General features: G+C 34.1%; 2 protein-coding genes across 6 annotated transcripts in view; both read right to left on the bottom strand.

Moving 5' to 3' along the window:
- The window catches only part of LOC111046209 (GTPase-activating protein skywalker), a 103,737-nt gene extending 97,873 nt beyond the window's left edge, over nucleotides 1–5,864 (bottom strand). For 4 of the 5 annotated variants that reach the window (XM_039425051.1, XM_039425054.1, XM_039425052.1 and 1 more), the window contains exon 1: nucleotides 5,038–5,864. In XM_039425051.1, the coding sequence (XP_039280985.1) occupies nucleotides 5,038–5,353 (316 nt within the window). In that variant the 5' untranslated portion in view covers nucleotides 5,354–5,864. The remainder of the gene's footprint in view (nucleotides 1–5,037) is intronic. The other variant, XM_039425053.1, reaches the window with a different exon arrangement.
- A 1,586-nt stretch (nucleotides 5,865–7,450) lies between these two features.
- On the bottom strand, nucleotides 7,451–14,816 carry LOC111046211 (ribonuclease P protein subunit p30). The gene is made up of 8 exons (XM_022331707.2): nucleotides 14,623–14,816; nucleotides 12,188–12,318; nucleotides 11,564–11,638; nucleotides 11,185–11,253; nucleotides 9,685–9,888; nucleotides 9,035–9,102; nucleotides 7,878–7,957; nucleotides 7,451–7,646 (listed from the first exon to the last, which is right to left on the bottom strand). The coding sequence occupies exons 1-8, from the start codon at nucleotides 14,705–14,707 to the stop codon at nucleotides 7,531–7,533; spliced, it is 828 nt and encodes a 275-aa protein (XP_022187399.1). The 5' UTR covers nucleotides 14,708–14,816; the 3' UTR covers nucleotides 7,451–7,530.
- Between the last annotated feature and the right edge of the window lie 617 nt (nucleotides 14,817–15,433).

Here is a 15,433-nt window from a genome sequence, read left to right as displayed (position 1 = left end):
TACTGAAAACATCATTGGTGAAAATATACTGTCTCCTGTGTAGTTGTGTAAAACAAAGAATTTCTTATAAATTCATAAGTTTAACCATTTGAAAACAAGTATCAAAGATTTAGGGTAAGCAAAGGATAAGCATAGAGATAAAGGAAAAGCATAAGCTTATCAAGGATAAGACATCATCTATATTGCTTGTCTCTGCTAGTATTAAGTTGGTTTATAGTTTACAGCAATGCTGTTAAACATAAATATGTTGAGTAATTAGTAATGAAATATATTGAAGCAAAACCAATAATATAGATTCATCAAAAATCATCAATGTCCGTTAATAAAGAGCAATAACACTCAATACTCAAAGAATACTAGTGGAGCTGAAGAAAGGAGACGTAGATAGTAGCTGGAGAATGATAGAAGAACAGCGATTCTCTGCCTTGTTCTATATAGGACTAGCCGTCAGGCTCGCTTCGCTCGCAATATCCGTGCAGCCAGAGGGCTCCGCCCCCCTGGACCCCCGACTGGATCGTCCAAAAATGAGATCAGCGGGCTCGCTTCGCTCACCTGCATTTTTCATTTACGCATGCTTCATTCCATCAGAAAGACAAAGTACTTCCTCGCTCGATTCAATCACCGATTAATTTCAATTATTTAGTGCAATTTGAACATTTTCTGTCTATTACTTCATGAAAGAACTGAGAAAACGCAAAAAAACGCTAATTTTGGGCGTATCTTTGGCGTTATTTCAAATTCCTTCTAACACAACATTATTACACCCCAGCTGAGCTTCTGTACTAAATTTGAACATTTTCTGTTTATTTGTTCTCGATAAAGCTGAGAAAAGGCTAAGAAACGCTGGAAAAACGCAGATTTTGGGCGTATCTTTGGAAATTTTTCCAAATCCGTTCTTAGTGCGTCTCTAAAGGGCCAACTGAACATACCTACCAAATTTGAACGTTTTTGGTCCGGTAGATTTTTAGTTCTGCGAGTGAGTGAGTGAGTGAGTCAGTCAGTGAGTGCCATTTCGCTTTTATATATATATATATATCGGTTTTAAATATATAGCTAATACCGGTATATCTGATGTAATACTAGATGTTCATTCCTGTTTAAAATAACTTAATCAATCATATTTTACTCGTCCAGAAAAAAATTCTTCAATGATTGAATAAAATTATTTCATAATGAGATAAAATAAATATTCAGTAAATTATATTTCTACATTGTTAAAAAACGAGCTGGCAACGTTGCGGAACTATAAAAAGGGTAGCGCTTTCTGCTTTGTGGAATGATAGACAAGGATAACAACATCAATGTTAATCAAATACTGTCATTAAAACGTGGACCTCACTATAGAGTACAATACTCAATTGGAAAATTACACGAATCTATAACAATGATTATTTGTTATAAGAAATTACAAATATATCATATTTAAATTTGAATAAAAGGTTTGAGTTCATATCGCATCATACGTATCATCACCCATGCACAAATCTGTAGCATGTGTAGGCACCACCCTCAACAAAATAAATCAATAATGAAGCATTTTGATACACAAGACCTTTCGCCAGCTCCTGCCACAGGGATGGGGTTTTATACTTTTAGGGCCGTTTGCACAGTCAAAGCTTAAACGAAATAAATCAGCTGGTGGCTTTAACTCAAAATTAAACACATTATAACAAACGAGACTTGATACGGATTTAATCAAGTTTAAAATTAAATTTAGTTTAAACTGTGACTGTGCAAACGGCACTTACAGGTATGACACAGTAGCATCAAGTATTTCACGATTTGAATAGTACTACATTGCAAGAAATTATTGTTGGTTATTGACCCAGTCTAACCCCTTGCGTGTCAAAGATTTGACGTAGCTATAAACCCGACCTGATACTACTTGTCCCCACTCCAATAAGGCAGACCAGAGTGTTTTACCCCATAAAATCTGATGGCCCATAAAAGGAAAAAGTCATTTCGATTCAACATTTAATCAATACAGACGAATATCTCTGCATTACAAATTATTATCCAAGTATTCACAGTTGTAAAATATAATTATCTGCACATCTATTTACTGACCTGATATGAAACCTTTCATTTCCAATAAGATAAATAACTGAAGCTCCACAATATGCAGAATATTAATCAGTATAGTAATAACTTCATTAATTACGTTATTCCTCTTCCAGTCTGTGGTTTTTGTAATAATGTAACATTTAATCAATACAGACGAATTTTTCTCTAAATTACAAATTATTATCCAAGTATTCGCCAGTTGTAAAATATATCTGCACCATCTATTTACTGACCTTATTTGAAACCCTTCATTTCCAATACGGTAAGAAAATAACTGAAGCTCCACAATATGCAGAATATTAATCAGTATAGTAATAACTTCATTAATTACGTTATTCCTCTTCCAGTCTGTGGTTTTTGTAATAGCTGTATAAGAATTTCCTATAAACGGATTAAGAAACCGAAAAACTATTTCCAGAAGTATGTGAATTATTTTTAGTAATTAAATTGCTAATCTTACTACAAATACGAATACTTTTGCTCAAGGTTGAATAAATAACCAATTACAGTACCGTAGGAAAAGGCAAATTAGCTATACACTACAATTTGATATTTGTCACAAGACACAACATATAACACATGAATAATTTTATTACTCAGAATTTCATCAACAGCCTCATCATCTAATTTATTCGATAATAGAAGACTAACTTGACTACTATACTGGAAGTAATACAATTCAAAGCAGGCTATCTATCTAGAATCAAGAGCAATTGCAAAACAAGGCAAGCCAAACGCCATCTAGCTGTTAACACTGTTGTCAATATTTGCAGTTGCAGAATTCTTTGGGGTGATTTGCAGCATATAATTAGGATTTTCATTTAATAATAATTATTCATTAATTAGCATTTGAACAAATTCAATTTCTAATTCATTTTCAACTTCTGCTAATTTTTTTTCTAACTTTACCCGCCTTTTAAATTCAAATTCAATATTAAATTTATCATCCATTTCACAGTAAATGTACATTGGAGAAGTATTAGGACTTGGCCCACAACTGTTCACAATAAGTAATTCAATATTACTATTAGTATTTTAGTACCTACCTATTATTACTATAATATTCAGCTTATAAACTATTATCAAAGAATCCTATCTCTGATATTGCCCGTTTTCACATTTACCGAATCCATTTTTACTCCATAGAGTAAACCTATTAATTATAAAAATTTCTTGATTAGAAATATTTTTGAAGGTAGACTGATCTTTAGCCTATATATAATCGATTTGAAACTGTGAAATGTACACAGTCACAACACAAGGAGGAGAAATGATATCAATGTGCCTCATGCCAGACTGACTCAATCGCATAATAGCTTCCCTGTCCGAGCACTCAAGATTTTCAATATGATGCCTGTGATTTCCGTGAGCAGGAGGAGAGACTTTGAGAGGGCACCTCGGGAGAGGCTTGTGAGTATGGAACTCTACTCCCTGGATGAAGAGGAAATACAATGTTTTCTGAGATCTATGACTGACCTCCCAACTAAGTTTTTGTTTGAAAGCTTTACATTTTGACGCAATCTATCCAGCAAATGCTGGTCATGAATGGAGATTTATAAATTTGTGTGGAAATATGGTAGCTAATGAGTGATGCTTAACCACACAGGTTTTTGTAACCTTTGGGTTTAGTAGCCAAAAATGTTTATGTATTCTGTATGAAAAATTATTACAGTATCATATAAGTTTCAAGAATTATGTCAATGTCATTATTTATGTTCATATAATGGCCGATTCCTCGATAGCTCGGCACGACAGGAATTTCTCTGATTGGCGGATTCGGTTGATATATTGAGAATCAACCAATCTGAGAGCTTCCTGTCCCATCCTATCGTGTCGAGCCATCGAGGAATCGGGTAATTATAAAACGGCCATTATCTGAACATAAATATGATGACATTGACATATCTTATGCTTCTGATAATACTGTAATTCTCCATACAGAATACATACACATTTTTGGCTACTCAACCCAAAGGTTACAAAAACCTGTGTGGGTAACATCATTCATTAACTACCGTATTTCCACAAAAATTTAGTAATTTCCATCCATAACCATTATTGCTGGATAGATTGCGTCAAAATGTAAAACTTGATAACAAAATCTAAGATTGAGATGGGAGGTTAGTCATAGATCTCAGAAAACATTGTATTTCCTCTTCATCCAGGGATTAGAGTGCCAGACTCATAAGCCTCTCCCGAAGTGCTTTCTCCTCCTGCTTACGGAAATCACAGGCATCATAATATTAAAAATCTTGAATGCTCGGACAGAGAAGATTTTATTAAGCGATCGAATTAGTCTGGCATAAAGCAAATTGATATCATTTCTCCTCCTTGTGTTGTGGCTGTGCATATTTCACAATTTGTGTACAATTTCAAATCGATTATATAAAGATCAGTCTAACTATTAAAAAATATCTAATCAAGGAATTTCTATAAGTTAATTTATAGGTTTACTCTATGGAGTAAATTGATATTAATTTGTCAGAAAATTATCAAGTTCAACTAGCTTGGATGGAAACTAGATTTAGGGTATTTTGAGACGTTTGAATTTAAGTACGGTACATGTGCAGAAATTACAGCGTATGAAAACTTGTCTAGCCTATTGTTATTTTCAAAAATGTCCTCTTATCATCTTATATACGGCCGTGAAGTGGTCGTAGTCAAGTGGATTTGATTCTGGCTTTATAATTTAAAAGCCTGGGCTCAAATCCCGGCCGGGGCAAGATATTTTTCTCGGGCCACTCCCATTTTTTGGATGGACACGTTAAGCCGTAACCGTCGGTCCCGTCTGCCTAAGAAGCATTTGTTGGGTTATGTTAGGGGCCCTGAATCAGTTGCGACCTGAAAACTTATTGTGTATTATCTAAGATCAAGTATTTACTAAAGATTCACTAGACCCTCTATACACTCTCACGACTATTCCATTTACCTACTAAACAACTTAAATGTAATTTAAATATTCAAACTTCTTACCTGTTGTTCCAAATAGTTGATTAACGAGGTCCCAGTAGAATCCTTCCTGCATAGACTTATCGAGAGCATGTTGATGGCAAAGGCTCGGCCACAATTGAGATCGAATGGTGCTGTTGGTCGGCCAACAATTCTCTCTCAAAATTTGTTTCACTTCTCTTTTCTTACCAGACTCAAGTAGAACTTGAATTTCGTTGTAAGTTTTAAGCGGAACCTTTTTCCCACTGGGACTCTCACAGTGAATTGTGATTCCACTGGTGTCAACATGAGGTGGGAATACCTCGTAGATGTCAGTTTCCTCTTCCAATACTGACAGCATTATTGCTGATTATTTTTTCCTTGTTGGCATCATGATTATTTTCTCAAATATACAAAATAAATAAGAATTACGTTTGATCCTGTAGCATCAACTGCATTATGAAATACTCTGAACTAGGTTAGTTTGATAACCTATAAAAAATTAACTACAATAAATTGACAACCACACGCACACAGATTAAACACAACCCAAAACTATGACTAACTGACGAAATTGAAAAATTACACGTTTTCATTAACAATTCAACTCAAGTGTTCAACAGTTTCAAAAAACTTGAGCTGCACTTCCTCTGAAAATGTCAATGAACTAGGCTGTCAAAATAAAACTTGTATTTCTCAAAAACTGGAGTTCTTTCAACCAAATTAAAAACGAAAAACTGTTTAGAATTTATAGAAATTCAATAACGCCTACTCAAGATAATAATTTTAATCGTTTGTAATCACATAACATCCATTTGACCGCACAAAATACTATCTCAAGTACTGATATCGAACGACTGACTATCTTTTCTGGAAGGGTATTCTCTGGCATAATTTGTTTACTACAGTGCCACCGTAATTTCGTGCGCAATATCATAGTTCACTTTACCACCATTCTCAATGCTAGCGCTACTAGTAACTAGCCGCCAAATTTAAACATGATTTTTGAAATTTTCATGAAATGAGAAAAATAAAGATTAAGGGCGGTTAATTTATATTTGTATGGATCAAAATACTGTGCAATTTTCAAAAAAATGGATTACAACAAAAAACTAGCGTTAAAAGTATATGATTTCATAGACTAGTGAATGAGTGAATCATAAACTCGTATTTCATTTTCTGTTGGTTTAGAGTTTTAGAACCTTCATCGTATTACTTTGTTCCCTACAATTTTCTTTATTATTTACCTAGTATTTTCAAATACTGGACTAACAGGAAATGATATTAAAACTCATAAGTAGTGACATTGGAGTCATATAGCAGAGAAAACATATGTACTGACAACCGTACCTACTGAGTAATCTCCTTCAGAACGATATGCAATATTTTGTCGTGATCACTTTTTCTATTCCTATCCAATGATGGAGTTCACCTAAAAAAAGTCCAGCCACCCTTCCAACAGAAGAATTAAGAACAAAACTCTTACTTCATACTTGAAAGGTGAACACCGACACCCCCACGATGGGACAAAAAGGACGATTCCCCGATCAAGCAGACTACGGAGAAGACAAAAGAAGTAACAAGTAAGAACGGAGTAAAAAACTTACGTAAGTAAGTAACTTACTTACTTGATATTCTCCCATTGGAAGCTCGTTTGCGCCGTGGTCGTCAGATTATTCAACATAGTAGAGCTCAATTTCATTATCTTGCTTCCTGGTTTCAGTGTGGTGAGATTCTTTCCTCTAAATACTCTTGTAAACTATGATATGGTCTTGTTGTAAGGAAGTTTTCAAGTTCTTTTTCAAATTGGTTAAAGTTTTCGAAGGACTTCAATAAATTCAGAGACCGTTTTTTTAAAATACCTGTCCACGTTGAAAACTAGGCCAGTTGATTACAACTGGGGAATTTTGGGATTACTCCCCAGAAAATGCTGCATGAGCATTGCTCAAGGATATGATCTACTATTATATTATAGACAGTCACACTTTTTAGTCACATGTATGAAACTAAGTAGTCTATAATCTACTTGAGCAATATAAAGCTAAATTGAATTTCTCCATAATAATATGTGGTATAAAAGGTAATAAAAGTGACCAACTTTGAGGTAGTGCTGATCTGGCCACAAAAAATATTCAGGTCTGATTTCGGAGGGGGGGGGGGAGGTATACATCCCCAGAGCCAACCCCCTGGATACGCCACTATTGAGTCATATTTTCAAGTTCTGAAATTCAAAATTTCTAGTTTATTTATTTATGGACTGGAAAGTGGACTCATATCAATTCAAGTGGATAGCATAACCTATAATTTTTATTCATTCATAACTCTACCTTCATTGTATTATCATTCATCCCATCATCATCACCTAGGCTTAAAATACTTCTAGAAAGTCGCCTTTGTAAAATAATAAATAAATAATAATAATTAAGATGGTCCAAGTTAAGATCGTAAGGGACAAGCATACACTATCCGTATTAATGGTCAATATATTTTAATAGCATCAAAAACATACAATTTACCTCAAGTTATAATTATTCTAGGTTAAAAAATTTCATTAGTTTTCTTCAAGCGCTTAGCTTTGGAAGTGATCTCATCCAAACTTCCATCATCGTCTATTTTCATCACAGTAACAACATTCTTACCGAACCTTCGACCATCTGAAAAAAAAACAAAATTCAAAAATAAACTAAGGTGAAATATTTTGCACTTTTATGAATGGTTACGTTATGGATAACAAAAATTCGAATTCAATTAATTGTAATAAATTCACAAATAAATTAGCAGAAATAAGTAGTGTTGACCGAAAAAAAATATAACAGAATTTGATTACCGTATTATCAATAATAACCGTACGGTATAAATTAACTATTTATCAAGAATTGTCTCACCTCTTTTTTTTATAACATCCATAGGTAGATTCGAAATTGCTCGTTTTGCTTGATCCTGACTTAATCCGAAAAGTAAACCTCTGAATAAATTATTAAGAAATTTACATGTTGATATTTCAAGCTTGAAACTGTCTGTATGCAATGGCTTTCTGTAAGTCATTAGCTCATTACTGTAACTCTAAGGGTCAAGCCACCTGAAGCGTTTTTGCAATGGCGACGGACGAGTCGGCAGGGCAGGAAGCTCTCCGATTGGCTGAATATCAGCTGATTGGGTTAGCGTTCGGGAATCAGCTGCCAATCGGAGAGCTTCCTGCCCTGCCGACTCGTCCGCCACCAGTGCAAAAACGCCTGAAAAAACGCCTCATGCGGCTTGGCCCTTATACTGATAAATGCTGTATTTTCGCTGTGTTGGCCTTTGAGCGTTGTTCCTCTACAACGTCACAGTGTGGGGAAGCCACACTCCAATATCTTTTGAAATCCAACTTTTCAGTGCTCCTATCAGCATTTTGCCAGCCCATTACTTACTAATCATTCATTACTATAACAAGATACAAATAAACGAGGTATCTAGATTAATTGAACGGTATCTCTACTATAACAGTCTACCTTCATTTTTTCTCATTATTTCATCCCGTATCATCCCTCCAATCTAGTACTCAACAAAAACTCCTCCACCTCCAGAATCAGGAATTCTTTCTCCCAATCTTTCTCGCATCCCTACACTTTTGTCAAAATGATTCTGACTATTGTTAGAAATTGTATGCTCAGTACACCTGTATATTTTATGCCTCAAATTAAGTAAATGAAATACTTACATATAAATACTTGTTTGTGAGATACGTATTAATTTTTTTCACCTATACGAGCTCTAGGCTTGTGCATGGTTAATTAGACTAATGATGATGAGAGATGAGTGGATCTACTGCTTTAGGTGGGTTTTAAACATCATCAAATTCATTTTTATTTTCAATTTCCTTAAAAACACAAATTATTTTTCCATTTAAAATGGTCATAGGTTTATAGATAATATTTCTATGACATATCAATGTAGAATTAGAAATCTTATAAGATACTGATAGTGGGTTTCAGCCTGTTGTCTCCATTGATAAAAATTATTATTATTATCATTATTAAAGAATAATATTGATAAAGGATACAAGTTCATCACTTCATAAGGTCCTCTAATCTGTAAATAGCTGGTAGCACTGCTGGTAATGATGATATTCTGTAAAAAGATCAACAAATTAAATTAGGCCTACATCATTTATAGAAGAATTTCAGCAAAGTAAACATTTCAGAGATGGTTCTACCAAAAAGAAAATTAGAAATTGATTTAAATATATTTATCTGCAAGTATTCAAACTGTGAAGTGGATAAGTCTATTGAAATAAGCGTTTATGGAATTCCTCATGTGTGATCAAAGAAACTCTACACTGGGATTGAGCCCAAGATCAAAGGGGATATTTATATTCATCAATTGATCTGATTATACAAAATCTATTGTACTATTCAATCATAATTATAATTAAGATGTTTCCATATTGTAGTGGAAATGAATGAGTGCCCTTGGAAATCGTAAAAATACTCTTGGATATGATTATCCAACTAACAAAAATCCTGGATTTAAAATTCACAAAGTGATCAACATACTTTCCAGAATCTAGTAACATTTTTGGCAATCAGTAATACGATAAACTTGGAAATGGTAGAGGCAACCTCCAAGTAATTGAAAATATCCAAACAAACTGCAGTTCAACAGTGTCATGTTGAAGTTACAAGTAACATTCTGAGAATTTAATTATGCTACCTTGGACTTGCCAACTCCGTGGAGAGTGTGACTCAGCTGGATAAGATCCCTGCGATTTGTTGAGCTGTTCAAGGCCAGTCCATAGCTCAACTCGAAATACATATTTTTCGAAACTGCCAAGTTGTATAACTTCCGATTGAAACGTAAATTTTTCTCTGCAGCGGTCAATGTAATTATGTCGACATCCAAAGTATGACACAAATGCTGGAATAAAAACGATCAACATAAGTTTGTGAAAAACATATTATTATATAATTTGAATACTTAATAAAATAGCATTATAGTACCCTTTTTTGAAATTAATATAAAATAATAGATCAAAAACAAAAATTAAAACTACTAGTTTCGATGTTCCACATCATTTTCTAATAAATAAAAATAAGTTGCCCTGAAACATTCATTTTAAAATAATTTGTATATTATCTTAATCATTATGATTAATCGATTGTATTATATCAATTAATATAAAATATGACGAGACATCAGCCTTGGAAGACTCCCTGCATCTCTGGCGTTTTAATGTCAATAAGGATATTCATTTATCAAGTTTAGAGGTTGCCCTGCCTGTGCGAAAATTATATTCCAATAAAAATTTTCAAAAAATCAGTCATTAACTTTTATATTTAGTAAATCCTTTTATTCGCATTTCCATGATAATTATTGAAAAAATATTTGTTTGAAAATAGAGCTGATGTAGATTATAAATAAATTAGAAATACCGAATGAATAGCAGTTATACAAGATAAACATAGCAATCCCGACCTTAAATCTGTTCCGATGTAAAGTACTTTCTCATAATAAACTTAGGAACTTTGGTAGTTTTCTATTTGTTGAGGGTGCTAACCACTAAACCCATGAGTTTATGTATATTTAAATAGAAGTATTGAGAACATTCTCTTACCCTTTACTTGAATTATCAGTTACTTATTTACATCATAGTATTGAAAACATTCTTTAATTATTTCCCTGATACATAAGTTAATATGTAATATGGGAAATGGGAGCGTTATGAATGACTTTTCTGCACTCTCCACCAAAATTTCAACTAATTTCTGAGCACCTGGTTATTTTATAAAATATTCTATCCAAAAGTATTTTCTTGCATTCGATTGCAATATTAAATCTTATTTGAAAATCATGGTGGCTCATGGGTATAGTTAAAGCCGTATAAAAGTATATAATATTGATTATTGATCCTGCTTGTATAATAACCTTTGGAATGAACTACTTTATTAAATAATAATCCAATGTCCAGTTTAAATGGTCAGATTTATTTTAGTCAGTACAATTCCTCTAATGTGAGATTATTTTTAAAAAGTAATCCTTTTGGTGATGTCCTCCTGATTATTCAACACTTGCCTTTGAAGCAATTCTCTAGCCTAATCAATTTCAAGTGGTATTAATTTTATGAATAAGTGGTATCATTAATCAGAATAACATATTTACAAATTGTAGTGGTTGCTTTTTTTTTCAACCAATGTAATAAATTCTATTACTAACCTGGAATGTGTTTTCATTTAAAGGCGTAACAGCTAATAAGTGGTACTTTTTCAAATTTTCTGACTGAGCCTGAAATATGAAAGCACAATACATTAGTCGTTGATAGATATATTTTTTACATGAGAGTATTTTGTATGCAAAACAGTAGTTTTGAAAGCATTTGAACAGTAGTAGAAATATGAAAGCACAATACATTAGACGTTGATAGATATATTTTTTACATGAGAGTATTTTGTATGCAAAACAGTAGTTTGATGAGAACAATAGACATGAGTATGAATTTTAATATTTCAAACCTCTTTACAACGGAAAAAAGTTGAGAATAAGAAATGAGTAAGTAAAATGATAGTAATGAATTAGTATCAAATAATACACTCACCACTTTAACGTATTGTGAAGGATCAGAAAGCCTCACAGTTAGCCTATTCAGTACTTTTAATCTTCCAGCAAGTTCCTGTGGAAAAAAAACACAAAGCTTACTATTATAATAAGTTATTTATAAATAGAAAAATGTCAGTAAAATATTGCTAGATAGATAGGAAAAGGATGCCTCTTACTTTTTTGCAATGAATAATCAGGTTTGATTAAAGTAATTATCAGAATTCAGATATCTATAGTTAGAATGCTTGGTTGGAAAAACTCACCAAGACGTGTCATCAAATAAGGATATGAATTTCGATTAGAAAGATAATCATCTCAATTCAGGAACTTCAATTTTTTTGCTGATTTTCAGCCAATTGGAGGGCATTCTGAGCGTGGTGTTGGCAAGAAATCGGTATGAGAAATCGGCCAATGTAACAGAATACTTTCAATGCTGGCGAAAGTTGCAGAGTTGAAGTTTTATTAAAAAATTGAAATTCCATTATCATGGAGTTGCGGTAAATTAGTCATGACTTTTGAAACACATATGGACAGGAACCCAGAGATTGCGGCTTGATATATTGATCAAGATCCAAATTATTGAATTCAGTTAAAATGATAAAATACATAAAGAGAGTCTCACCTCTGGTAAATCTACAACGACTGGTAACGGCACAATATCTACATCATTCTTTTCACCTTTCCTTTTCTTTCCTTTCGGTTCAGTAGCAACTTCATCTACGACCTGATTCACTGCTATCGTCCTGTAGCCAACTGAAAATGTTTAATACATATAACTTTGGTTTCGAATCAATATTATTTCGTTCTAAAACAAATAGAGTTACAGATTTTTAAATTTTGATATGAAGTGATAAGAGGCAGGCAGACAATGGAGGGAGTTGCTGAGAAATCTTGACCAGGGTGAACACAGGCTTTGAGGTTGTGATTCGAGGTGACTTCAATGGAAATGTTCAGAAGGCTGACAATAGGGCTAAGGATTTTATCAAACTCTTTTGATCTTTGGACGTATGTATCTAGCCAACTGGCAACCCACTAGACTTGATGCTTGTGTGGACAATGTGACTACAACCTTGAGGATTGATCACTGCACCAGGTGCTCTCCCTTGAATCTTTACTCAGTGACCACCTTGCACTTGGTTGCACTGTTCAATCTGGTGTCTGAGCCTGTTAGGTATCAGCAGCACATTTGGGTGAGGCCCGTTACACAGTGTGGACAGCAACGTTTTCTCCAGCTCCTGTTGGTTTATCACTGTGCTGAGCTAAATTTTACAGTATTCTTCAATGAGTTCCTGTGCATCTCCAATGGCTGTTTTCCTCTTAAGAGGGTTGTCCATGGGCAAAGTAAGAGGCGTGGGGTGGCCTGGGTCACAGATGGACTGCTTGATATGCGTGACCTGATGCTTGTGGTATATGAGAGATTTCGATCAGATAGACTTTAATCTTCAAGTAGAATATTCCATCTTTTACTCTGGCCTAAAAAAGGCATACCAGCAGGTAGTTAGTAAGGCCAGATTGTAGTTCAACTCGGCGCTTATTGACCAGTCTCCCAATACGTGCAAGGCTGCTTCGAGTATCATCAGAGCAATTAAAGGTTCTTTGGTGCCATTTACTATTCCTGTTTTTGCGGATGATCTACATGACACCTACCTGAATTTACTCTATTCATAGGATCCGTGGAAGGATCCAAGCTTCCTCCTCAGAGGCAGTTGATCTGCTGGCTGCCTCTGGACTCATCAGTTCCGGACTTTGTGTCTTGTGAGGATGTGTCAGAATGTTTTGCGGATTTTGACTACCTTGAGCAAATCTACAAGTAAAGACATTTAATATATGACTGGCTTATTTATTAAGGATATCATATTGTCTATTATTGAGCCATTAACTGTGTGTATTAACCAGTGTCTCTTACACTATGTATTTCCTGATGAGCTGAAGGTTTCAAACACAGAACTAGTCTTCAAGAAGGGAGACAAACCTGACACTTTCAATTATAGACCCATCTCTATTCTGCCTTCAGTATCGTAAGGCTTGAGAGTGTGATTGCTAAGCAGTTAGGTACTTGAGTATTGTGAGCGGAGCAGCTAGTTTGCGACCACGCAGTTTTGTTTTAGAAAAGGAAGATCGACTGCTGATTCTGTTGATTTCCTTCTGCGTAATATTAATAAGTGCTTAGAGAAGCATGGACTTGCTGGGCTTACATTATGTGAGCTCAGCAAGGTTTTTGACACGCTTGATCATGCAATCCTTTTGATTAAACTCAAGCACTATTGGGTCAATGGATCCCCTCTTAAGTTGATTCAATCCTACCTGGGGGGGTCACAGGTTGATGTTACTGGCTTATGATGAGCTGGCTCATATCAGGAACTGTGTCAACTGTGGTGTGCCTCACCAGCTTGGTAAGCACCTATTTTTTATTACTTTTGTTCTTTGTTTGCTTGCTTTTGTTTTTTTACAAGTACGTTAGCTGGCCTACTTGTTTTTGTACTTTCGTGACGTGCCCCTGGGGGTCTTGTGTCCACCTTATGGACTTAACATAAAATAAATAAGAATCCCAGTTGACTATCTACTTAGTTGCTTGAGGAGGCCGTCTTGTTGTTTTCTTTAAACAAGCTGTGCATAAATATTGAAAATATCCAGAACTAATGTACGGTACACAGAGGCATGATCCACATATCTTTGAAGTGAAGAAGTTCAGCTTTTTGGGTTTCCACAAGTGTTTGCAAAATGGGCAGTATCTTTGCGTAATTTTAAACTATAACTGTTCTAATGCCATCTTGACTAATTGAATGTTTTCAATACTTGGACAAAATATATACAGCATGAAAGCTGGTCAACGATGTTTTCTGCTGGTATCCTCCTGTGTTTTAGTTTCAGAGCTGAGCATTAGTTAGACCCAATGAGAATAGATAAAGAATTGCGAGGTAAAGATTATTTGAATTTAATACATCTACGTCCAAAGTTGAGCCGAAAAATCCTTTATATATATGAATAACTTAGATGAAATAATAGCAAGTATTCTACACAAAATAATACATCATACAAAATTGTGTTCATACTTACAATCATATAATCGTTTAAATAACTTGATACCATCACCCACCGCATCACTAGATATATTCAGATCATGGAATGGGGAAGTATTCATATTTTTTAATAATAAAATAAATTTTATATGAAAGAAAATAAGAGACGAATAAATTCAAACTAGCATGTGCGTAAAAGCTAACATAACCTCAAACTTACATTTATAAACAAACACGATTATTTTCAATGAGTAGCACTTTTGTATCATCCATGCAAATTCTTCGTTGAAGTGTTTGGTTAATCCTACGAAATGGAGGTAGACAGAAATGAATATATTTGAAAGTGTATTTACATGCAGAGCTGTAGGTAGCTATAATATCAACTATAGTGAGATATACATTCCTCATTATAAAATCAGCACCTTATTGACATTGGTTAGCTATCCTTGAATGTCATAATCGTCAAACCAACAAAGATATTTCAAAATAAATATTGGAATAGCTGAGTACCTCTTTACACTGGACTATGCTTAACTCACAAAAATATATCAAGTCTTTGGAAAACGTAGCCATCCTATCTCTAAATATTGAAAGCTATGCTGCACTGATATGAACGGGACATATACATTGCTGGATTTAATATTGGGAGATAGACATATTTTAACGTAGCCAAGTATGGAGAGATGTATTCTATCGTCATTACCAACCAGCTCATACTAGACTTATTAGAATACTTATGTTAAATTTCATCAGTGATATTGATTGCAATATAACTTACTCTTCATCTCTAGCACCATCATCATTATCATCCAGCTCATAATAGACTTAAAATACTTATGTTAAATAAG

The sequence above is a fragment of the Nilaparvata lugens genome, chromosome 3, assembly GCF_014356525.2.
Source record: "Nilaparvata lugens isolate BPH chromosome 3, ASM1435652v1, whole genome shotgun sequence".
Lineage (NCBI taxonomy): Eukaryota > Metazoa > Arthropoda > Insecta > Hemiptera > Delphacidae > Nilaparvata > Nilaparvata lugens.
This window is presented reverse-complemented; position numbering and strand designations above follow the sequence as displayed.